At 38.1% G+C, this 23,528-nt stretch overlaps 1 protein-coding gene across 1 annotated transcript in view; it reads left to right on the forward strand.

Annotated features, from left to right (window-relative positions):
• Window positions 1-15,236, forward strand: part of RSPO2 (R-spondin 2) — a 141,604-nt gene extending 126,368 nt beyond the window's left edge. The window contains exon 6 of the mRNA XM_070391933.1: window positions 13,411-15,236. Coding sequence (XP_070248034.1) covers window positions 13,411-13,526 — 116 coding nt within the window. The 3' untranslated portion in view covers window positions 13,527-15,236. The remainder of the gene's footprint in view (window positions 1-13,410) is intronic.
• The last annotated feature ends 8,292 nt before the right edge of the window (window positions 15,237-23,528 follow it).

Consider the following 23,528-nt stretch of genomic DNA (forward strand, 5'->3'; position numbering starts at 1 on the left):
GAGGCATCAGACTTCCTGATTTCAAACTATTACAAAGCTACAGTAATCAAAACAGTATGATACTGGTATAAAAACAGACTCATAGGCCAATGGAACAGAATTGAGATCCCAGAAATAAAGCCACACCTTTATGGTCCACTAATATTTGAGAAAAAAGGCAAGGATACCCAATAAGGAAAAGACAGTCTCTTCAATAAATGCTGTTAGGAAAACAGAATATCCACATGCAATAGAACAAATTTGGGCCCCTATCAAAAAATGAACTCAAAATGGGTTGAAGACTGAAAGGTAAGCTAGAAACTATAAAATTCCTAGAAGTACAGGGAAAACACTCCTTTCAGAAAGGTTGTACTGCTGTATACTTAAATCAGACATATATACAAATACTTCATTGTTTTTCATCTGCTTCATTATTTTAACTTATTACAGTTTGTTAGGTAATTTTAGATTGCAAAGGGCCAGGTCAGCTATGGCTGATCCTCAGTCCTGCCCTAAGAGGTCCCGGGTCTCAGTGTCCCGCGGTAATCGCTTCAAGCACCTCTGAGAGAAAGCCGCCCTCGAGTTCCACCCAATGCCAGACAGTCAGTTTCTCCCCCTATGAGTCTGGGTCCCCAGAGACTCACCCGGAACTGGAGTCAGGGCCCTCGGGAGCTTATGTCTTCCTCCTGATTGAAAAAGACAACTGAGTCCTCAGTTGCCAGCTCTTTCCGAGTTCGCCTCCGTACCTCTGCACTTTACTTCTGCACCTCCTTTGAGTCTCATTGTGCTTTTCTCTTTCCTTCTAGTTGTAGAATTTCCACTCAGCCAGCCTTCCTGTGGTTCTGGATGATATCCGTTTTGTCTTTTAGTTGTATTTTTAAGTGGTTGTGCGAGGCAGCAATTTCCGGTGTTTACCTATTCCGCCATCTTGGTTTCTCAATGATATTCTTTATATAGCTTTCTCATCCAATTCCAGGGATGTCTTTCCTGAAATTTTAGTAGTTAGAGTGAGACTTTTCTGTGGGATATCTCATTCAGTGATGATTCAGTTTAAATCAGTTTGATTATGTCTTAATTTTTTCCATGTTATTTGTAAATTTTGGTTTCTCATCTTTCCCTTTAACACCAAAATTAAATAAAACTAATTAGAACATAATGATACAAACATGGAAATAAGCAATGTTTGGGAAATATGACAGATACATATTGTGTATGTGTGTATGCACACATATGTGTAGTAGCTTCCTTTGATTTTAGTTTATATGTTTGACAGTCTATATACTTTTTCTGGAGAGTGAAATACCATTTTATGTTGAGGGGAAATAAACCCATTTTATGAAACATTAGGATTTTTGTAAAAAAAAAATTAGCCATGTTTTGGTCTTTTAATATCTGGTGTTCACAGACAAAGGTATTAGCAGTCGAGATAACCCAGCAAAGTATTAGACCTTTTAAAACCTTAGACATGTGAAGTATCTAAGAATTGTTAGGTTCAGTTTTCCTAGAATTGAAATCCATCACTGCAATTTGGGTAGTTGACAAAAGATTCTACAGTGACCAAAACATTCATCTGATCTTTACTTGTGGATAGAAATTATTTATTTTGGCAAATATCTGTTTACTTTCCTTGTCCTGCAAGAATAACAAAGAAAATATGCCCTTGATTTTGGTCTCATATCAAACCAACGATGGTCCTGGCCTCCATTTTATGAATTTTATGGTCCAGTCATTTAACTGAATGACCTGATCATAGGGTTTGTGGGAGTCTGTGGTTAAAGATAAGAGTGTAACACCTACCTCCTCCTTCCTCTCTCTCAGGAGACCACCTTTATTATACTACAAAGGTGATGGGAAAAGTAGAGCATAATGGATAAGAACATAAGCTGTGGGACCAGACTACTGAGTTCAAATCTGAATTCTACCATTACTGGCAGTGTCATCTCAGGTCACCTGACTTCTCTTATCTTTAGTTTCATCTGCTGTGAAGTGGGACTAATGACATCTATTTCATAGGGATATTATTAGTATGAAGTCAGTTAACATGTGTAACACACTTACTGCCTAGCACACAGCTAACACATTATGGTGATGATGACGACTTAATAATTTAGAAGAACCTCATAGCACGTTTCTGAAAGAAGGAAAAAAGACTTGTAATATGCTTCCTTCTGTCTGTAATACAACTAATGCCACCTTAATGCCTCTGGTGTTTTGTGTCACCTGGTCTGAGGGATACTGTTCTTGTCTTTCCAATTTTTGAAGTGGCAACTCTATATCCTAGTTAGGAGGAAGCCCCGAACTTGATAATAGTTTTAATTTTTTCATGTGCAATTTTGTTTTTCTTTTTTTTAACTCTTTAGAATTTCTGCAAACCCACTAAACTGTCTGTCAAAACAGAACCTGTTAATTGAGTGAATTGAGAGATTCTGCAGAGTAAAGCTAGTCTCTGGAATCCAACCGCAGGGAGAAACGAATCTGCTGTAACAGGAGTGACCTGCAGCCCTTCCCTTGAGTACAGAGATCAAGGACCCTTTGCCTGGGTGCATGTTCCGCTGGCCACGGGCAACTTGATTCCTGCTGCTTTCTTGGGGCATCACCACAAACAGAACCTGGGGAAGGGAGTCCAGGCAGAAAGAGGACTGTGTTCATTCACAATTTGGAAGCTATTTCTCAGCTCAGTTAGGAAGGAGGTTGCAATGTATTCTGAAGTGCTCTCACCTAGCACTTCCTTCTTTCTCCTGTTCCCAAGTCCGTCCTTTCGCCCATGCCCTTTTTAGAAGAGCTTTATGCTCTAGACTTCCATGTTATCTTACCTTTGCACTGAACCACCTCTGAAGCTAAAATAACAGTAATTCCAGGTTTTTCCTCCTGAAGGTTTCATTCAGGAGTCAGTGTATGGCTAGGGAACCTATGTTTTGCAAAAGCTCCTTGGAGGGTTCTACTATTTCTGGCCCATGAACTGGCTTTTGGAACCACAGGTCTAAACTTCTCCCAAGTCCCAGCTGAAATAGAAGCATGCTGTGTTTTCTTCCCTTGGGTTTTTCCAAGGACACACTGTTGACTCTGAATTGGAAATGCTAAATGTATTGCTTGACCTCAGGAAACTGAGGCTTTGAATGCCTTAACTCCAGTAAATAATTAATATGAAAAATACAGGTGTAGGCCGGGCCCTTTGGGGACCTAATGTGCCCCATGGGAACCCTGATATCTAGGGTGCTGAGTGGGGAGGTTGATGCTTTTCTTCAGCCTAGTATATTAATTTGTTAGTTCAGCAGCCATTTTAATGATTATGAGATCAAAGAGGTTTGCTGGGCACAAGGGATCCAAAAAGTACAGGTTTTAGCATCTGCCAGATGTTGGTTTGACTCAATGCTGAGCTATGTGATTTTGAGCTATTTACTTAACTTCTCTAAACTTATTTCCTCATGAGCAAAATGAAAATAATGCTTTCCTTGCGGACCATTGTAAGGATTAGAAATAATACATGTGAGGTACCTCATATATGGCTGTAATTTGTTCAGCATTTACGTGCCAGGTATAGTTTCTGGAACTTTATATGCATTGTCTTTACCCCTCACAGCAATACTGAAGTGGGTACCAATGATTTTATCAGTTTAGAAATAAGAAAACCAACCCTCAGAAAAAGTAAGTAACTGGTCCAAAATCACTAGCTTCCAATAGGCAGAGGTCTTTTTTGAATCTAGTGCTATCTGTCCCCAAGCCCATGTTCTTGACCTTGTGTCCTAGATGCCTGCCCAGTCCAGGGTCATGTGACTGCTCCAATCCTCCAGGATAGACCTGGGAGTGACCAACCCATTAGTTGGCCAGGCCACCCATCACTCTGTGGGTTAACTCGCAGGGGGAGCAAGTCATGTGGAATTCCCCTCTTGGGAATATGCAATTAAGGCAAAAGAGAACGAGGCTATTATAAGAGGGAGGTAAGCTGAAAGATCAAGGAGTTTACTCAGGGCCAGGGTCACCTTCATAGACCATGTGTAAGCTGAAGTTGAGGTGCAGTTCATTTTATAATGGTGACAAAGACCACATGGCTTGGGTCCAGCCCATATATCTTTGCTCTGACTTCCCATATTAGGTGAAATAAGTGAATATCTATAACTTAATTTGTGGAAAGACTCTTACCAGGACACTATGACATATATTGGTCTTAATTGTAGCTATTTGTAATTATTCACAAACTAGGGGCCCCGTGCATGAATTCGTGCAACCTTGAAAGGAACTGTAGGCTGCGAGGCTGTGGTGGGCACAGGGGTGGGTTTCAGCCCATCCTCTGCACCCACTGCGGACCCCGGTCCTGTCTGCCAGCAGCCCCACTCCCACGGCTCCCATGTGCTGACAGCACTGGCCCTGCTTGCACCCACTGGCGGCGCAGAGCAATTGAGGCTGGCACCAGCAGTGGGTGCGAGGGGTGGCTGCTGCCCTGATCACCCCTCAGGAGCAGGGAGAGGTGGAGAAGCTCTCAGGGGCAGTGGGTGTGAGCAGCGGGACCAGCACCAGCAGCAGGTGTGAGCGCTGGGTGGGACCAAAGAATTTTCAGTAATCACCAGATGCTCGCCCTAATGACAGCAACTGGTGCCCCGCTTGGTCTGGTGACCCGGCTCACCTGCTCCACCATCTTGTTGCAGCCAATGCCCTCCATGTTCTGCGCTCTGCTGCTGACGCCCGCCATGTTCCACATGTGTCCCCTGGTGGTCAACACATATCATAGCGACCAGTTGTTCTGCCGTTCGGTCTATTTGCATATTAAGGTTTTATATAGATAGATAGATAGATATATTGCATGACATATCCACAAACATAAAATTAAAACAGAAAGTGGTAATTAGTTTAATGAGGGAGTTTCTAGAGCTGCCCTGAGCACAGAGGAGGGAATGTGTACCTGAGCCTTTGTGGAACATGCAGCTCTTTATTATCCTGTGCTGACTCCCTTTGTGTAAGGCCTACTACTTAGGTGAGCTGTAGGCTTGGACTGGTAGCCCATGCCTGACACAGCTGTCTTGGAGAAACCATTTCTGTTTTTCTTTTCACTTGTGTGTCTTCAAGTTCCATAGAAATTGTGTTGAATCCAAATTAAATAAATGCTTGCCATATGATTATAGTCCTGAATATCATTTCTTAGACTTTTTTTCATTTAGTTAATGGTTATTGATTGAAGACCAAGGAGTAGATATTAAATCCTCTTATTCTAATAGAATTACCTTAAAAGGTATCTTCTGTTATAGTATGAAGTCAGCTATGGAGGAACTTGAAATTCTTCTCTGATTATCCCATCGCTCCTAATCAAATGAAATAGTTGTATCATTTTCTCTGCAAAACCTGATGTTTTTTCTGACTTAATTTAGGAGTGCCAAATGAGCCTGATGGTTTTCTGCAAATTTTATTTATCTTGAGTAATTTTAGGATGCATAACTGCACAATGTTCTGGCAGGCAGTTGGAGTGCTTAAGTTTTTTCATGATATTCAATTATGTGAGAATGTGTTGAAACCACTTACAGTGAGTGCATGGTCCATGGTAGGAATGTCCACCATCTCACTTACCCGACCTAGGAAACTTTACAGATTGCATCTTGCTAAAAGGTAAGAAAAAGAATAAGCAACGAATCAATGCAGTGTAAATTTACAGAATGCCAAAGTTATAGATAAGTTGTTATTTAGGCAGTACTTTAATAGTTCATAAAGCAGTTTCTTCACAGTTATGAGGTGGCCAATGACTTCTCCTAAAATTTGGTCAGAGTAATGTTATTTGTCTTCTAAGGTTTGTCTGTTTTTCTGCATTTCTTGAAAAACAACTCTATAACTGTGTCCTTATCCAGTGTTTTTTTAAAACTATAAAAGTATCTAAGAATAACACTGAAACCTAGTTCCAAGCCCAGCTCAGCTGTTAATTAGCTGTAGGAACTTGGATAGGTCACCCTAGTTTTTCTGTACCTCACTTGTTTCATACCTAACCCCTCCTTCCCCCAACGTAGCCAGTTGCTTCTGGTGCTGGGAGGCCAACTTGATCAGAACCCTTTGTCAGGACTCACCACCTAATCAGCTTTCACACTTGATATCAGGTCTATGTACCAGATAATAGTGAATATCATTTTTAATTTTACAACTCCATTCTTATAAATAAGAGACCCAAGGAAAGGACTTGTTCTTTGCAGGTAATTTAGGTTAATTTTGCCATAAGAAAATACTACTTGGGTTTATAATAATGTGTCTTTCCCCAAATCACTGAATAGCAGATTCATCTTTTCTCCTCTCATTATTCCCTGCCTTTACTTTCAAACATCTTTAAAAGCAGTGTGCAATTATATTTTTCCTGGTCTTGCTACGATTCTTTAGTTTACTAAAGAGATTAACTCTGCCTAGAAAGGAAAAAAAGGTCTCCAATTGGGGTTAAAATGAAGTATGTAAGAAATTAGAGCCCCAAAGCTCCCATGTACATTTAAAAAACAACAACAAACAAACCAGGGTACTCTTACCATACAGTAAAAGTGAATTAGTGCCCTCTTGTGGTAGAGTAATGTATTTATTCCTTCACACAAGTGAATTTACGCAGAGCATTATTTTAGTTTTCACTACCCTGAAACACTTTGTCCTTTACAATGAACCTGAAGTATTTATAAAAAGAGCTCTGGATGTTTCTGAAACAAATGTATCCTAATTTATTTATTTTCACCTATCTTAAACGCCATAGACTTATGTCTTTGAACATATTTTTCTTTTTTCTGTTTGAGGTACCAGATATCTATGAGCTTATATTAAACAAATCACTGGAATGACCAATGTTATATGGAACAAATCCAAATCTCATTGAAATTACTTTTCTGTAGACCTTACCACTTCAAGTGAGTTGGGAGGGGCTTGGGAATATCTTGTTGCCCCTTCAGAATTCTTGTTATATGCCTGAAGAACAATGATTTTCTTCAGGGCTATAAATTTTGAAATACCAAGTGCAGGAAATCTTAGTCGTGGTATAATTAACTTATAAAGGCTCAGGTGATCTTCAGAATTAGCTTTTCTTCCAACTTCATTGTTTTGAACATGAGACAAGATTTTAAAATTAAACGAACTTCCTTTCAACAAAATAGGTAACAGACCTCACGCCTAATAAAATGTGCTATATAAGAAAACTTGAATGGTTTTAAAGACAAAGCAATTTCATACTATTTTTTAACAATAAAAATATGGCAGACTTGTACAGGTAGAACATTAAGACAGAATTGCTTATTGAAATAGTGTAAATCTATAGCAGTAAATATTCTAAATTTTGAATGATTTTCACATTTGTATGTTTAGAGAAGTGTATTGTCATTATTTTGGATGATTGTCACTCTTCACCAATAGCCTTGTAAGATGGACAGCTACTTGTAATTTATCTCCAGATTGTGTGTAGACTTTTAAAACACATTCACTTTTATGAAGACGAAATGACCTGAGATTCAAGATGCCCAGTAAGTCTCCTTTGGAGGTAGCTTGCTATTTTTCAACTCTTTTTTTGTCTCTATATTTTTCCTGAAAGAAGATTTGATTAGTCATCAAATAACCATTGAGGGATTTTCTAGTTCTTTCCAAAGACATCTGTCTGTGAAATGTTTTTAGTGAAAAGGGTGTTATTTCTTTAAAAAACCCAAAGAAATAGGTAAATGTTACTAAAAATGACAAGGAACTTTGTACTATAACTAAGGAGCCAAAAATGAATTCCTTTGCTTTACTCAGAGTTCTAGCTAACTTTACTCTCCTCTGACTTCCAGCTAATGTGAATCAATAACCATCAAGATATGTTATCCTGAATTATTACAGACAGTGGGAAGGTTTTTATCTTAGACTATGTAGAATATTCTGTGGTAGATGCCAGTCATGCTCATCATACTTGGACTCCTTTCTAGGAAAAAAGAAAGAGCTTCATGAACTAATATATATTCTTTTTAAAAAACTTAAGTAGAATTGGTATACAACATTAATATTAGTTACATCCCCCATCCCCTTCCCTCTGGTGACCATCCCTCTGGCCTCTGTTTCTATGAGTCTGTTTTTATATTCTTAATGTCTGAGTGTTTAGGTCCAGTAGTTCCTAAGCTTTTATATATCTTAGATTCATTTATGATTGGCCACTCACTAAAGAATCTGCTTACCACCGCAGTAGAAATGTTTTAGTATTACAAGGTTTTCCTTATAGCTATTTATGATAAGTATTAGGAACATGCAATTATTCTTGGACATAAATTTAATTGTTGTGGTCTTAAAATACAAAATGCATCTTCATAGTTTAAAACACACTGCTTTGGTAGTCATAAAAATTGTAGAAGGGCACTTAGGTAATTTACAGGGTTTTTTCAGAGTTATGGTAAACATCTTTACTTATAAATTTCTGCCCAAGTTTAGATTATTTTCCTAGAATAGATTCCAAGATCTCGTTCAAAGGTTATGAACATTTTTGCCCTTGCCAGGTAGCTCAGTTGGTTGGAGCATTGTCCCGATACACCAAGGTTTCGGATTTGATCCCCAGTCAGAGCACTTACAAGAGTCAGTCAGTGAATGAGTAGATGAGTGGAATAATAAATCGATGTTTCTTTCTCTTTCACTCCCTCCCTAAAATTCAATTTTTAAAATGTTATGAACATTTTAATGCTCTTTTTATACTTGTCAAATGGCTTTTCAGAAAGGCTGTATGAATCAATTGCATATTCTCAAACTGCATCCCGAAGCCTGTCTCATCACATTCTCACTAGCTTTACATATTTTCACTCTTAAGCATCTTTGCAGTAGCAACTCAATTTATCTGGTGGTTTTGATTGTGAGATTTGATTGTTTAAATATACTTATTAGCTATTAGCTATTTTTTTATTTCTTCTTCTGAATTGTATTTAGGACTTTTGTCTATTTTCATATGAGCTTTTAAAATATTTTAGGAACCAGCTGGCATTTTTTCCCCAGGGAATCATCAATCACTCTTAAATAAATAAATCTCTGTTGCTACTCATTCTTGGGCAAACTCAAGTTGCCTATATGAGAGAAGGTAATGGCCCAATTACTATTCACTGTCTACAACTCAGTCCCTCTGAGTTTAGATGTGGAGGCAACCTTTTATGTTCTGCCTAGTGTGTGTGTCCTCCTATGTAGGACAAGATTCAACCGTTGGTGGTTACACAGGTTTCTTGTCTCTCAATGTTAACTGCTTTGAAGGATGACAATCTCTTTGAGGTGATTCCCGAGTCACCATAATGAATTTCTTAAATACAATGAAGCCTAGGTTTTAAGTTAGCATCACAAACTTATTAAACTGTAATAGAAATTGGTCCTGGTTTTAGGTGATGACCTTTGTTGTCATAGTTGTGGCTCTAATACTGGTCATTACAGTTAACTGTATTTGTCATAATTGTGGCTACTTCCCCCAGTGTGTATATATGGAAGCTTTTATCTTTTTTGTTAGTCACAGTTACTGAAATTTTTTATTTAGTTTTCTTCCATTAGAAAGTCTTCCTCAAAATACTCAATCATTATGGAAACTCTTCACAACCTTTGTGCCTCATCTATGGGTGTATAAGAACCACTGTTCCAATGATGAAAAGATTTTTATCTAAACCTAGTAAGAGGGGGGAAAACCATCTGAAGCATTTCCTTGTATTGGGGAGCTTATGGAAGAATGAAATTCATGTGTGACTGACAGGGGAGTCAGTATTTTCACAGCTTCATGTAATTTGTGAGGCTGCCTGATATCTTGGTTCAAAATAATCTATCCTGTTTCTGATTCTAATAGCAGTAATCTACAGCTGGATGCTAGGAGTATTTCCATAAGGCACTGCTCACCTTTCTCTGTAGAAGAGTTGATAGGTTATCCTGTTGGACTATTTCCACATGTGTGCAAGTCAATGTAATTATGTTGGTTAGAGAGTGGTTTTGATAATACCTTTCTAACTTTGTTCATTTTGATGATAATCTTGTCAGTGGTATTTTACTCATCTTCCTTTCATCCCAGGAATATAATCTTTTCTAACAGCATCTCATAACTTTCTAGTGAAAGATGCCTATCGCATCTTCTTCCTATAAATGTAGAAACCGAGAATCACAAGTGTAATATTGCACCAGACACCTCTGTCCCAAGACAGTGCCTCCCTACCAGGTTTGCTTCCTCCTGGAGAAGGCCTTTCTCTGTGAAATCACATTGCTTTGCCTTAAAAGCTAGTTGTCTTCTTGCATTCACACAACAGTGCTGAAGAGATCTGCTCTGTAGATCAGATTCTCTTCGATCTTGAAGAGATTCACTCAATAGTGATTTGTCAAGGCACCTGCATTCTTAAAGCACTCAGGACAAAGATATGCATAATTTGTCATCAGTGTTGGACATACCTGGAGGCTGACAATCTCCTAACAAAACTCAGATCTTTTCTGCTGATCTTGGGGAATGTATTTTCCAAGTCTTCTCTTGTGAACTAAAAAGTAAGAAAGTTAAATCCATGAGTTGAATTAGTCTTTGGGTGACTGGCATCAAACTTGCCTTTAAATGTTTTCTGTATAGGTGAATATTCTTGAAAAAATGTGCAACCATCTAATGCAAGTCTAGAAGTCATTCTCTGAGTCTAATCTACCCACAGATGTAAAGAAGTTAAGTGAAAACATAAGTTAACATGCTTGTATATTTAGTGTGTTATTTTCAAATATATAAATAAAAGCAGGGATATATACTTTCGTTAAATCTTAGCAGAGATCAGAAGAAAATATGTAGAAGACTCTTTTTATACCCTTTGTTAGGATATGTTTCAATATTCTTTTATTACTTTGAGTTGGGCTTAAAGTCAAAACAACCTACTATGGACCACAAAATATTTTCAGTTAATTTAGGCCTATTCGTGGTCAAATATTGGCTAAATGTCTTAATTCTTTGGTATTTGCAATATATCTTACATGAGAAATGGGGCTGACCAAGAACAAAACCAAGCAATGAGCCAATAGCACAAAGATGTCATTCAAAAGAGATTGCTGAGGAAAGTTTTAGGGTTATAATTAGGTCTCCCAGAACATCTCTAGTTGGAACAGGTACCATATGACTTATTGCCAATAAAATAATTGTACAATTTGAGAAATTATTTTATATAAGTTTTCAGAAGCATTGCTGAATTTTTGGCTACAATATGAAGTTTTATGCAAATACTGAATAACTTCTCTATCACACACAATATTATATCAGCCAGCAAATCCAAAGACCATTTGATATTGACAATTACATCAGAATAATATAGTAGGTAAATGACATGAAATTGACCCTCTCTTAAAATGAGTTTCCAGTAATTTAGCTTAGATTTGCTGTTAGTGAAAGTAGTATACATTTGATTCCCAACTAAATCATTTATATGAAGAATTCAAATGGTAGACTGTGAAAAGCTTTAAATAACATATTCAGTATATTTTTATCTTAACAGAATACATTTTAAAATCAAGGAATGTTGGCATTATTTCCCATTCACTGGATTTCAATTTGCTTTTAAAGAAACCTCCAGCCTTTACAGAAATGAAATTTAAACTGAACTTTTCAATGTAGTCAGCAATGACTTTTAAAGGATTTTCTGTTTAGATAAATATAGATCTAAGAAAAACCTTCATATAACTTTATCATTGAAGCTTCTTTTTAAATATTCTATTTAATGTTAAATATTTCCTCTCTCTGCCCTCATTAAGTGTGTCTCATCATCAGATATGATGTTATTAAATAGTTGTAACTTTACAGTTTTTTTTTATTAATGCTGGCTTGGACTAAAGCTTCACTGGGTAGGATTAACTATATTTAAAGATGGCAAAATGCCATTATAACATTAATGCCAGAATTTAATGAGAACCAGAAGTTAACTTCAAGGACCTTCATAATTTAATATGAGGGCATGATCATATTCTGATTATTTTACTGTAGTGTCCTATTAAAGTAAGTTATTCTTTTTCTAATCTTTCTTTCTTGTGATGAAAGTTTTACTCAGCAAACACTTATTAAGTATCCACTATGTGGCAAACATGTGCTACAGTCTTATCAGTGAGACGATTTTCCATCCTCAGAATAAAGCCTTTCTGATCAAAAAGAGCAGAAATGAGAAAGACCTCCCTTATGCAGGACTCTCATGGCCTCTCTTGATCTAGAATGTCTGGTTTCCTAAGGCATGCATCTACTTCTCTAACCTCTGGTCTGTTTCTTCTTCATTTCTCACATCGGTCATCTATGTCCCTGACATGAAAAGGTCTGGGAAGGTTGGAGAGCATGGATTACAACTGGATGTCCTAGTTATGGTACTGATTACTATGGTGTCTCACAGGAAAAGCTTTGTAGAACTACACGATAAAATTGGACATAGGGCAGGGGGGCGAGCTGGCTGTAGGATTCTTTGTCTTTTGAGGGAAAAAACCTTCCTGTACTGAAGATGTATAGTGATGACTCACTTTCTGTAAAATGCAAGTGAACTTTACAGCTATTTCCTGCTCTAAAAATGATCCCTGTGTGTTTAGAACTCAAAGAGATCAATAGACCTAAAGTGAATGTCTATGTTCCTTATTATTTTTTTCATAATCTTATGTACATATACTTGCAAAGAAATGCTGAGACCTTCTAAAGACCGTGATGCATAACCACAAGATGTAAGAAGTGAAATACAGCAGAGGCAAAGGGAAAACTGCACCCAAAAACTCCAACTATTTAGCTTGTGCTCCGAGCTTCCTAGGGACTAAGGCAAAGAGAACAAACAGGATAATATGGTGTGATTTTCTGCTTGTAAGATATATTCCACCAGTTATTCAGAAACAAGCATTTTTCTTGCTCTCAATAAGAACAACTGGTCTAGGCGATTTTTATAAGAAGCCATAAGGTGCATCATGAATGATGGCCTCATAAATTTTTATAGAAAATAAAGTATTCCACATATGTCATATCATATATTGGCCTTTGGAGAACACAGAGGGAATAATGTTAAAAGCAAGACATTTGTTTCTCCTGTGGGGCAGGGTGAGGGGGGTTTGAAACTTCTGGTATATTTACTGTAGATAGATGCTTATTTTCTTTTGACCCACTGACATGTGGAGCAGGAGAAAGATGTAAAGATGTCTAGTAAAGGGTAGCATTGTTAAAAGTAGGAGGGGATAAGTGAAATTTTTGTGGCAGGATGATATTTGCAAGACTGATCAGGCTGCTGGGAGGTGTTTAAATATGCCAGTTCCCTGTAACAGGAAGATCAGTCTCTGGTTTAGACAGCATATCCAATTTAGTAAATTATTATTATTCCGTCAAAATTAATGTGAACAATTTTCTCTTTGAGGCTGCTTTTTCCATAGGTGATGTTTTCCAGATGGGCTTTGTGTAAAACTCTTAATGTTTTATGTTTTCTTTCCTAGAAAAAGAGCCTTTTCTCTCACGTCTTTATTTCTCTCTCTCTCTCCCCGCCATTGTAGGGAAGAGAGGGCCAAAGGCGAAGGAGAAGAAGAACAAGAAGAAGAAGAGGAAGCTGACCGAAAGAGCCCAGGAGCAGCACAGTGTCTTCCTCGCTACAGACAGGGCAAACCAGTAAAATAAGAGACACGTCGGGTGGATTTTGGGTTTTTTTTGTTTGTTTTTTGCAAAAGTGCACAAAGCTACTCTCCACTCCTGGACACTGGTGTGCGGTGTTTGTGCTGCTCTGACCGGTATCCGTTCCCAGTGACATTGTGAAAGGAGGAGCCCCGATGGCCTCTGTTATTTATGCTTTGATTTGCAGCTGGAGTCTGTGAAGGTGGGAGCTCGTGACCTGAATCGGAGGAAGCAGGAGTGAGTGTACAGCACGGGACTGGGCTCGGTGTGCACCGCCGAGTGTGAGGCTGCAGACGCCCATTAGAGAACGGACTCGTGCATATTTATGGGAAGGAAGATGCTCAACAGGCAAAGTGCTATTTCACTTGTGCCCTCTATTTCTCACATTGTGCACTGTCAAGGATACATGTATGTGGATATCTGCTTAATGTTACCACATGTTCTCGGCATCTGTTCCCTTCCAAGCTGTTGCGGGATGGAACTGTTCTTAGCTGGGGATATGCTGCAGGAATTCCTGCTCAGTTTCACAGCGGCTCTGATATGTACATATTCCGCTGGGGCTATGCATAAACCTCTTATTTACTGTATATTTATGCTCTCTTATGTGTAACAAGTCATGCCTGATTAATAGATGTCACTTTGTTTTTTAGTGGTTCCTAACTGTTGTTCAGTAAATGGCTGTTATAGTTTTGAGAATTGACAAATGTTTTGTTGCCCCTTGAACCTTACCTTTTCTTTTCTTTGTGGGCTTATTTCTCACTGTAAGGATAGGATAAGCTAGTTTGTACATAGGGTCAAATGATCGGTGTCAAAGAATGTGAGTACCTCCTCACAAGATAAAGCAGCATCTGGCAGTCAGAAACCAGAAGTCCCTTTGAGTCTAAGATGGGATGACATCATGAAACACACCTGAAACACGAGGAATTACATGCAGCCATTCCTAGTACTTGTCATGCAACTTCACAGGCCAGCTACAAAACTTTGCAAACTTCAGTATGTGTATATACATCATTTAAAGCAGTCCCTGACTTACAGTGACAGGGCACCTACCAGTATTCTTGGGTCACTGTAGGAGTTACCCTCATAAGACTAGGCTTTGGATCTGAGGAGAAAACAAGATAAATTCCTACAACTGCTGGTCAGATCTTAACAGGTCCCCATGGAGCCAGAATGTATTTCATATCTGAGATGGGCAGGAACAGCATGGGAGCTCCTAGGGGATGGTTTCAGAGTTGTGCTTTCAAAAACATCCTTGTCCCCTTGGGGGAATCAACTCTTAAAGGATTTTGAATTGGCTACTTCTAAAAGCATCATTATCTTCCTGGATGATCCAAAAGAAATGGTTGCAGATTTTTGAGGAAAAAACAAAGCAAGGTAAAGCCTTTCTCTCACCTTGCATTGGCAAAACTACCTCTTCACAGCATTTGGTATTTTGGTTAACTTTTGAGTCAAAAGCATCTTACCAATAAATAGAAATGTCATATACACCATTATGAAAATATTGATATGAGATAAGCCATATATGAATGTTGTATTCAACTTTAGGGTTTGCATTTAATCCTGAAGTGTTCACCTCCGTTCACGTCTATTTACACTATATTCCTATTACTAAGCAGGGAGGGGGCTCTTGTATAGTGCTTCATCGTTAATAAGTCAATACCTGTTCTGTTTCTGGGATGTTCTTTTCATGCATTAAAAAAATTCAAAAGTATTTGTGGAAATTTACTTTTCTTTTAAGATATATTTAGGAAAAAACCCAACACTTTAAACTCTACCCTCAAATGATGGTCCTTAAAAAAGGAAAACAAATTTTTCAAACCTATGCTAGTAACTACATCTTAGGCACTAACTAGGTTAGCTATAAATTACATGGTAGTGGAGTGGTTAAGAGTGGAGGTTTTAGGAACTAACAAGCAAAATAGAGACAAACTCTAGGGTGGGGGTGGGGAATAGGCTGGGGGGATTGAGCAAAAGGAATTCATGGACACAGACTGCAGGGGGATAAATGGTGATGGATAGAAACTTGGGGTGGTGAACACACAATACAGTGTACAGATGATTTGTTATGGATTTGTGCACCTGAAACCTGTATAATTTTTTTAATATTATCATTCTAATAAATTGAATAAAAAGGAAAAAAATAAAATTAGAAAAAAAGAGGAACTTTTAGAGCCATACTGAGTTCCAGTATAGACTGAGAATAGCTTGGGGTAAATTATTTAATTTATCCAGGTCTGTTTACTCATCTGTGAAATGAAGGTAACAGTATTACCTACCTGCAGGGCTGTGTTTTAAGGGCTGTATGTATAGGATTGTGTTTTGAGGATTAAATCAGGTGAAATGCGTAAAATATGGTCAACACAGCATGATACATACTAAGCACTACATTAAGTTGTTACCTGTTATTCTTTTTAACTACCTCTGTCCCTGGATATTTAAATTATTTAAAAATATTCATTTCTCAAAAAAAATATGAATATGTGTATGAAAGCATCAATTCCCTTCAATTTACTGTTTGATGCCTGGACATTATTTGCTCAAACTTTTATTCTCATGGGAATTGATATACAGCTGTAACACACACACATGCTACAGTGTAATTTGTAACTTCAGGGCAGTTACAAAAAGATCTGGTGGTTTCCCACAAATAGATATACCATTCCTATACTGTATACAATATATATGAGTAGAATATCTGAAACTGGTTTTCTTCCCAATAGTTTCATGTAGCTTAGTGTCTGTAAAAGTAAAAGGTGGGACTACAACTTTCACAATTCAGAGGTTTGAGTGGGAGATGGGTAAATTGGGAGAAGGTGATCAAAAGGTACAAACTTCCAGTTATAAAATGAAAGTCACAGGGATCTAAGGTACAGCATGGTGACTATAGTGAATACATAGTTAACTGCATATGTGAAAGTTGCCAAGATTATACATTTTAAATATCCTCAACACAAGAAATTGACAAATCAGCACTTAAGAAAAGCCAATTTTATAAATGTTCTTGTTTTTCAAGATGCTAGTATCAGTCATGTTTGCAAACATGGAATTTTCATGCCTTGCTTGAGACATTGGAGAAAAGTTAACACTTAGCCTCAAGCATGTGATTCCTTCTCCAACTTTTTTTTTTTTTTTGCTTTAAAGGGGAGCTGAAAGCAAGAGAAGTAAATAATACTTCTGTTCATTTTAAAGAAGTTTGTACACAGTGAATACTACTTGCTAATACCATGTTAGAAAAGGCATAATTAGCAACCCTGTAAACCAGGGGTCCTCAAACTTTTTAAACAGGAGGCCAGTTCGCTGTCCCTCAGACCATTGGAGGGCCGGACTATAGTTTTAAAAAAAACTATGAACAAATTCCTATACACACTGCACATATCTTATTTTGAAGTAAAAAAACAAAACGGGAACAAATAAAATATTTGTATTTGCATGTGGCCCGCGGGCCGTAGTTTGAGGACCCCTGCTGTAGACGTATCTATATCTTAACCTCATCATCCTTCCTCTCCTTTCAAAGGCATAACCAATTATTCCACTTCTACATTTGACCCCATTCCCTCTTACTTTTGTGGGATGTTCAGTATCCATGCCTTTCTTCACTTCTTCCTCTCCCTGTGACTTAAAGTTCTCTTTTTTAAAAAGTTCTTCATTGTGCAGTATCCTGAAAAAACAGTTGACATTCACTGATGTCTTCAACCTTCCCCCATTCTCCATTTTCATCTTAACTCATCATAATCTTGTTTCTTCCCCACAACTGTATTGTAATTGTTCTGACAAAAGTAGCAATGACATTTCACTTGCTAAATTCAAGCAAAATGTTTGTCTAATGGCCTCGATCCCTTTTTATGTGTCCTATCTGCTATTTTTAAAAAATATATATTTCTTTATTGATTTCAGAGAGGAAGGGAGAAGGAGAGAGAGAGAGAAACATCAATGATGAGAGAGAATCACTGATCGGCTGCCTCCTGCACACCCCCGACTGGGGATTGAGCCCGCAACCCAGGCATGTGCCCTTGGCCGGAATCGAACCTGGGACCCTTCAGTCCGCAGGCTGACACTTTATCCACTGAGCCAAGCCGGCTAGCACCCTATCTGTTATTTACATAAAGTTTGACTCTACTGTTCCCATTACTTTAGGAATTTCATTTCTCATTTGGCTTCTGTGACATTCCTACCTTGGGTTTCCTACTTCTCTGGCTCCTCCTTTTCAGTTGTCAAGCTATTTCTAAGCCTAAATTTAAAATATTGATATATCAGAGGTTAGTACACTATTTAATCTTTTCATCTCCTCATTCCACTTGGGAAATCTAACCTTATGGTTTCAAATACCACCGGCAGGTTGGTGCTTTCCAAACCAATTTCTGTTGCCAGGTCTTTGGTAACTATTTCTAAGCATCTTCTAAAATATCTTGACCAGGGAGCCCCACACTTATCTCAAGTTCAATGTATTGAAAACTGAACTTATGACTGTATCAGTCAGTGTCTAGTAAAGGAAATATACTAGTCTAGGTATTTCAAACAGGGAATTTAACACTTGGAATTGATTACATAGGTAATAAAGGAAACAAGAAGCATGGTGATGGCAAGACAATCCAGAGATTAGCAACAGCAGGAAGCCATTATCACCCATAAGGCAAGAGGGATAACAGGAGTGGTTAAGTTTCCAGAAGGTAGAAGGCAAGGCCGTCCAACGAGAGCTGGGACAATAGTTGAGGCTAGAGCTATGACCACCGAGGAAACTGGAACCAAAGACAAAAAGCTTGTCTGGAGGGAGCTGAAATCTTGGAAGAAATCTGGTCACCCTAAGAAATGACTGAGGCAAAGTGAAAGAAAAATACCTTGGCTTCTTCCAACCTTCCAACCTCCAGTCCCCCACCAGCATCTGCAATTGCCTAAACCTGCCTGGAAACTAGAGAGCCTGGGTAATGTAGTTCTTTGTGATGCTAACAAGCACAGAAGTGCAGAGATAGACTCAAGATCAAAGAAGCAAATTCTCTACCTACTTAGTTGATTAAAGAAAAACTCGTATATTCATCATATACTCCCATTGTCTCTAAGTCTAATCCATTATTAGACTCTATCAACCTCAGAAACCTTGTTGAATTTCTCCCCACCTTTTCACTTGCTTTGTCCTAACCCTGTTTGGTCCAGTTTTTTCTGAACTGTTCATCATCCTCCTAAATATTCTTATCCCACTTTCAGTCACTCCAACTTCTTATTTATGCTTCTCCATTTATTTTTCTATTAATACATTTGTTCTGCTATTCTCTTGTTTAAATACTATCCTGTTCCATGTGGAATAAAATATTAAACATTTTTCACTTGAATACAGTGCCCTTTTAATTTCCTCTTCCTCTGTGTATCTTGTGGGGATCAAGAAAAGCCTGACTGGACTGTAATGATCACTATTATAAAATCTCCAAGGGTTCCTTTGGTAAACACATTAGTTGGTAGCCCTTGAATCATGAAGGCAGAGATATCACAGGAACTATGGCTTTGAAAGTAGGTGGTAAACAGATTAAATCTGATTTAGAGGTTGAACGGTCTGAAAAATGTGTCAAAGATTTAGATATTTTGAGTTAACTTTTGTATATGGTATCAGAAAGTCTAGTTTCACTCTTTTGCAGTGGCTTTCCAATTTCCCCAATACCATTTATTGAAAATACATAGAAGAAAATATAGGTGCTAAACCTGGTCTCAGAGCATTTTTTGTGAATTAACCTCAAAGGCAAGGGAAATAAAAGCAAAAATAAATGAATAGAACTATGTCCGACTAAAAAGCTTCTGCACAGCAAAAGAAACTATCAACTAAACAAAAAGATATCTGACTGAATGGGAGATTTGCAAGCAATACCTTGGTAAGGGGCTAATATCCAAAATATATAAAGACTCATACAACTCAACACCAACCCTTCCCCAACCCCTGCCCACCAAACAATCCAATTAAAAAAATGGGCAGAGAACCTGAACAATTTTCCCAAGAAGATATGGCCCATAAATATATGAAAAGATGCTCAACTTTACTAGGTATAAGGGAAATGGAAATCAAAACCACAATGAGACACGACCTCACATCTGTTAGAATGCCTATTAGCAATAAAACAAGAAATAAAAAGTGTTGGAGAGGATTTGGAGAGAAGAGAACCCTGACACACTGCTGGTGGGAATGTTAAACCGGTGCAGCCTCTGTGAAAAGAGTATGAAGTTCCTCAAAAAGTTAAGAATCAAGCTACTGTATGACCTAGCAATCCCTCTTTTGGGTATCTCCCCCAATATTTTGAAAACACCTATTTATAAAGGTATATGTACCCCTATGTTCACTGCAACATTATTCACAATAGCCAAGACATGGAAACATGAAGGTGAAAGACTGGATTCGATCTAAGTGCTTAGATAATCAGTGGAGGATTTAAGCAGCTTAATGATGTGATCAGATTCTTTTGCCATATTCACTTGGGCTGCTGTGTGGAAGGTGGATGTTCAGAATGAAGGCAGAGAGGCCAGATTTTTGCAGTAATCAGATGAGAATTAGTGTGACCTGGGCTGGTGGGTGGCAGCAGAGGAGAGAAGTGTTTGGATTCAGGATACAGTTTGGCAGAAGAACCCACAGACTTGCTGGTGAGTTGCATGGAGTGGGTAGTGGTGAAGGGAAAAAAAGGAAACCAATATGTCTCCTAGGTTTCTTGCCCTAAGCAACAGAACATATAGGGAAGATGGGGAAGACTGGAGAATAAAAATAAGCCATTTTTCATATGCTAAGTTTAACGTGCCTGTTAAGATATTTATGTAGAAATACCAAGCAGGCAACTGGATATAAACCTGGAGTTTAGGGAAAAATTCAGGACTAGAAATACACTATTTGTGGGATATCAGTATATAGATGGCACTTAGTACCAAGGAACTTTATGGGCTGACCAGAGAGAGAATGTACAAGGAGAAAAAGAGCCTTAGAGGCACCAAGCCTTAGATGTTGACCAGAGAAGGAGGCACCAAGAGAAAGATTATGACAAAGTGTCCAGGGAGGAAAACCAGGAGCAGGTAAGTCACTAAGAGTGACCAAGGGATTCAAGACTTACATAGTTCTCTTTGCCTCTTATTTTAGAATAAAAATATCAGGGTAAGTGAAGGGCAATTAGGAGAAATTTGTAATAATTACGGAGTTTGGACTTCTCAAATATTTTTCCTCATTGTACACTCCAAGAGCAAAACTTAAAAGCTCCTTGAAAATGGTTTTGATGTAAAAAGAACGTAAAATAAGTCAATGCTTAAAAACTTTAGAAACTACTCTTCACATAAATGTGATAATGATACTTAATTTCAGGTTACCATATCACCTACCAATTTCATCTACATTTATGATGAAATAATTATCTCAATGACCCTACAAAGAATTTTCCTTTATTTCTTTCAAATTTAATAAAATATGTCAAATGGACAACAAAACTAGTTTGTGAATTATAGGTCCTTGGGTTTGTAATTTTCAACAATGAAGATTTTTAAAACTTGTAATTATTGAAATACTTTGGTAACAACTCTTGGACATAAGAGCATACATGTTTGAACAGAGACACCTACAATCACGGTATTTAACTAAAAAGTGAGATAAGTGTTAAAAGTATTTTTTTCAGAGTTCAGTATGTAAAATAGGATAACTAAAGTTTTAGGTACTCACATGACACTTTTTAATAAAATAAATATGATCTTAATCTTTTTTCCAATCACACATGCTTCTCCCAAGTTTACTCTTTCCTACAATTACCACCTGGGAAAACTAAATGTGACAGGGACTTCTAGTGCTTAGTTACATCTAGTTCTTTCCTTTCTGACCACCAAGCAGCCGCCCATTTCTCAGTTCTCTTGTAATTAGATGAAGCCTTGTGATTTATTTTAACCAAAGGAATCTGATTGGGAATTACATGAAACTGCAAGGCTGGGTCACTTATGAGCAAGTACCAGTTCTGCACAATTTCTTTTCCCATATGGCTGGGATCACAAAGATAGAGCTACAAGGTGAAAGCAGCCTGCATCTAAGTCACTGCCTCAAAAAGAGTTGCCTTGGGTAGTTGCCCAACCTAACTCAGACTTTGCATGAGCAAGGAAATAAACCTTTATTCTACTAAGTTGTGAGGTTATAGGTATCTTAGTATGGCCGACATTATTCTGTAATGCTGTTTTTCATGGGATCAAGAAACTATATTACTTATTAGTGGAAACATGATCAGCAGATAAAGAAAAGCAGAAAAGTCAAAATGATATTTGACTAGAATAAGTAACTTACATAAAAGTTTAGAATTAGAACAACAACATCTACTTTTAATGAAGCATCTCTCTCACTTTATGAAAGATATTGGCATTCTGATGATGGTGGCAAAATAACTTATTGTAAAACTTTTTCAAAGATTTCTACAATATTGTTAGATGGCCAAGGTGCACATAATCTTCATAGGTTTTCTCCACATACCTACCATATTCAACAAGTGTAGGCAACCTACAGAATGCTACTAGTGAGAGGCCAACCAGGATTAAGGTTTCCATACTCCCCTCTATCCGCAGACACATGAATATACAGTTACATAGGGAGCAATTACCACTGCTGAGTAACTCCTACACATTGGGTGAATGAGAAAATACCCACATCAAATGGGTAGATAAGGCTGAGACACACCCTCACCTAACCCCTACCCCCAGCACAGTGCCATTCAATCAAGAGGAAACTTCCAACTCCCAGCTTCTCCCTGGGAAGGGAAAGATTTAGCACCCCAACTTTAAGACTCCCTGAGAAAAGGGACCTCAAAATACCTTGCTTTGAAAGCCAACAAGGCTTTATCCAGAAGACTCACAAGACTACAGTAAAAAAAAAAAAAAAAAAAAAAAAAAAAAAGCCAGTAGTTAATAAATGGGAACACTCCCATGGCTATGCCCCTAGGGCACAGTGCAGAGGGAACTGCAAAATTGCCCATCTTTCAGTCTTTCCCCCAAAGGGGTCCAGCTGCATACTTTGAAAGCTGCTGCTGCCTGAGGTTCAGGCTTCTAATTTAGCACACATCTAGGGGCTGCCTGTGATCCCAGAGACCAGAGAAACAGGCAAATTGCTCCACCACCTTCGCCCTGTAGCCCACTACAAGTCACCAGTATCTCCCTTTTACAGATGTTTCATGACCCAGTTTTCATGACTGCCTAGGAGGGATGTGCCTCCAATTGGCTGGCTCTGATTGCCAAAGGGGCTTGCATTCACAAGTCCCATAGGACTGTAACAAACAAAGAAGCAGTTCTTTATCTTCTCAGAATCCACCCTCGGCAGCTGTAAACCCAGCCTAGCACAGAGGGAGCAGGCAAAAATGTCCATCTCTCAGTTTCTCCCTGGAAGGGGCTTAACTATGTATTCTCCAAGATGCCTCCTGAGGGTCTGGCTTCCAGTCAGCTTGATCTAGGAGCCAAGTGCAATCCTCCCCTTAGGTACACTGATAGGTCCTGGCACACACTCTGCTACTGGGAGACACTAAGAACAAAGAAGGCAGTTTAGACAATCACAAATGTTTGAGAGACAACCAAGAGCTCAGGCCAAACAGATTGATGAGGTCTGTCTCCTATACAAGACCACGCTGTCAAGATTGGGATAGCTGGCTGTTTTATCTTAATGTGCAGAAGCCAACACAGAGAGTAAAGAGAATAGGAATACATTTCAAACAAAGGACAAAGAAATATATTTCAAATAAAAGAACAAAATAAATATCCAGAAACAGATTTTAGCAAAATGGAGATAAGCAATTTACCTGATAGAGAAGAGAGCTCTAGTAAATAATGGCCGTAAAAATGCTTGCTGAGGTCAGGAGAACAATGTGTGACAAAGTGAGAATTTTAACAGAGATAGAAAATAAAAAAGTGCCAAAGAGAAATCATAGAGCTAAAGAGTACAATCCTTCTCAAACTATTCCAAAAAATATCGGATGGCACACTTTCAAAATCATTATACAAGGCCAGCATACCCCAATACCAAAGGCAGAAA

Source organism: Myotis yumanensis, unplaced genomic scaffold (assembly GCF_028538775.1).
Source record: "Myotis yumanensis isolate MYYU_CA2020_CCGP unplaced genomic scaffold, mMyoYum1.0.hap1 SCAF_15, whole genome shotgun sequence".
In the NCBI taxonomy this organism is placed as follows: domain Eukaryota; kingdom Metazoa; phylum Chordata; class Mammalia; order Chiroptera; family Vespertilionidae; genus Myotis; species Myotis yumanensis.